Below are 2,551 nucleotides of genomic sequence, written 5' to 3'. Positions count from 1 at the left end.
ACCTTGCATGGTCTTGGACCCACCTTGCATGGTCTTGCACCCAACCTTCCATGGTCTCGGACCCACCTTGCATGGTCCTGCATCACCCTGCACCCACCTTGCATGGTCTCGGACCCACCTTGCATGGTCCTGCATCACCCTGCACCCACCTTGCATGGTCTTGGACCCACCTTGCATGGTCTTGCACCCAACCTTCCATGGTCTCGGACCCACCTTGCATGGTCCTGCATCACCCTGCACCCACCTTGCATGGTCTTGGACCCACCTTGCATGGTCTTGCACCCAACCTTGCATGGTCTTGGACCCGTCTTGCAACACCTCGCATGGTCCTGCATCACCTTGCACCCAACCTTGCCTGGTCTTAGATCCACCTTGCATGGTCTTGGACCCACCTTGCATGGTCCTGCATCACCTTGCACCCAACCTCGCATGGTCCTGCATCACCTTGCATGGTCTTGCATCACCTGGCATGGCCCTGCATCACCTTGCACAGTCTTGGACCCACCTTCCATCCTCCTTCCGTGGTCCTGCATCACCTTGCACCCAACCTTGCATGGTCCTCCATCACCTTGCATGATCTTGCATCACCTTGCAACCACCTTGTACCCAACCTCATGTGGTCCTGCATCACCTTGCACCCAACCTCGCATGGTCCTGCATCACCTTGCATGGTCTTGCATCACCTGGCATGGCCCTGCATCACCTTGCACAGTCTTGGACCCACCTTCCCTCCTCCTTCCGTGGTCCTGCATCCCCTTGCACCCAACCTTGCGTGGTCCTCCATCACCTTGCGTGGCCCTGCATCACCTTGCAACCACCTTGTACCCAACCTTGCGTGGTCTTGCATCACCTTGCACCCAATCTTGCGTGGTCCTCCATCACCTTGCATGGTCTTGCATCACCTTGCAACCACCTTGCACCCAACCTCGCATGGTCCTGCATCACCTTGCATGGTCTTGCATCACCTGGCATGGCCCTGCATCACCTTGCACCCAACCTTGCGTGGTCCTCCATCACCTTGCACGGTCTTGGACCCGCCTTCCACGGTCCTGCATCGCCTTGCACCCAACCTCGCATGATCCTGCATCACCTTGCGTGGTCATGCAAGACCCCGCGTCCCCTTACACCCACTGCGCCCCCCCGCTCACCTTGGAGAGCCGAAAATCCACCAAAATCTTGCTCTCCATCTCCACCAGGTTCACCTTGAAGATCAGCTTGTTGTTCCTCCGGTCCGTGGTCGAGATGGTGACCTGCAAAACAGCAGCAGAGCGGGGAGGGCGAAAGGTCCCCCAAATTATTTGCGCGGGGGGTCGGGGGGATGTCCCACCCCCTCCGATTTTGCCCCCCGTTCCCTACCTGGTTGGTGCAGCTCTTCTTCCAGCCGTACCCCATCTTCTCGCAGACCTCTTTCAGGGCGCGGTAAGAGCCGTCGGCGTCCAGTTTGGTGAAGAACCGCGTCATCCGCTTCACCAGCCGCTGCCACGGGCTCTGCTTGCGCCCACCCCCCCCCCCAAAAAAAAAAAAAAAAAAAAACCCCCCACAAACCCCACCAATAAACCAGTTGCCGAAGTTGCAGAGCCGCAACTTTGCGGCATTTGTCTTTAAGGGGACGAATGTTGCAAAGCTGCACCCCCTGATGGCCACGGCTGCGACCTGCGGCTGCCCCAGCGCGAAGCTGCGGGGGAAAGAGCCCCAAATATCGCAAATGCTGCGACGCGGTGTCATGTGTGTGTCCCCCCCCCCGATATGGCAAAGCTGCTGCCTGATGTTGGCAATATCGCCGAGTTGCGCCTCGATATCGTAAATATCGCGACGTCGCTTCTTCATCCCCTCTATATACTGCAAAGCTGCGCGCCAGGTATCGCGACGCCGCATCCCCAGAGGATAAATATCGCGACGCCGCATCCCCGACGTTGCAAAGCTGCTCCCTAATATCCCCTATGCCGCCGAGCTGCGCCCCAAATACCGCAAGGTTGCGCCCTGCGACGACGAAACCCCCCCCCGCCGCATCCCCAGCGGTGCGAAGTCGCATCAACGCAGCGAAGCTGCTCCTTCGTGTCACACACGTCACGCAGAGCTGCACCGCAACTAGTACAAGCGGTGCAAATTTGGCCCCCAGTTTTGCAAATCGGATGCGAAGCCGCACCCGGAATACTGCAGCGCTGCAGCGCGGCACTAAATCTACTGCAAAGCTGCATCCCGGATGCCGCAAGGTTGCATCCCCAGAGGATAAACGCTGCGAAGTTGCATCCTGGCGTGATATCTACGGCAAAGCTGCAGGCTGAATATTGCGAGGTTGCACCCTGAGACGATAAATACTGCAAAGCCGCATCCCCAGTGCTGCAAAGCTGCTGCACGATGCAATATAGACTGCCAAGCTGCAGCCTGAAGACTGCAAGGTCGCAGCCCGGGATGACAAACCCTTCCGCAGCCGCGTTCCCCCGTATCGTCCTCCCCGACGCCGTGAGCGCCACGAGAAAACCCCCCACAGCTGCATCCCAAATGCGACGCCGCGGCGGCCGCAACCTTCCCCCCCACCACCACCCTCCTT

The 2,551-nt window shown here is 58.8% G+C and overlaps 1 protein-coding gene across 1 annotated transcript in view; it reads right to left on the bottom strand.

The window, feature by feature from the left end:
• The window catches only part of LOC104293094 (dolichyl-diphosphooligosaccharide--protein glycosyltransferase subunit STT3A), a 17,197-nt gene that overhangs the window by 576 nt on the left and 14,070 nt on the right, over positions 1 to 2,551 (bottom strand). The window contains exons 19-21 of the mRNA XM_009892556.1: positions 1,546 to 1,675; positions 1,357 to 1,488; positions 1,149 to 1,250 (exon numbers count right to left, since the gene is read on the bottom strand). Coding sequence (XP_009890858.1) covers positions 1,149 to 1,250; positions 1,357 to 1,488; positions 1,546 to 1,675 — 364 coding nt within the window. The remainder of the gene's footprint in view (positions 1 to 1,148; positions 1,251 to 1,356; positions 1,489 to 1,545; positions 1,676 to 2,551) is intronic.

This window comes from Charadrius vociferus, unplaced genomic scaffold (genome assembly GCF_000708025.1).
Source record: "Charadrius vociferus isolate BGI_N301 unplaced genomic scaffold, ASM70802v2 scaffold289, whole genome shotgun sequence".
NCBI lineage: Eukaryota > Metazoa > Chordata > Aves > Charadriiformes > Charadriidae > Charadrius > Charadrius vociferus.
This window is presented reverse-complemented; position numbering and strand designations above follow the sequence as displayed.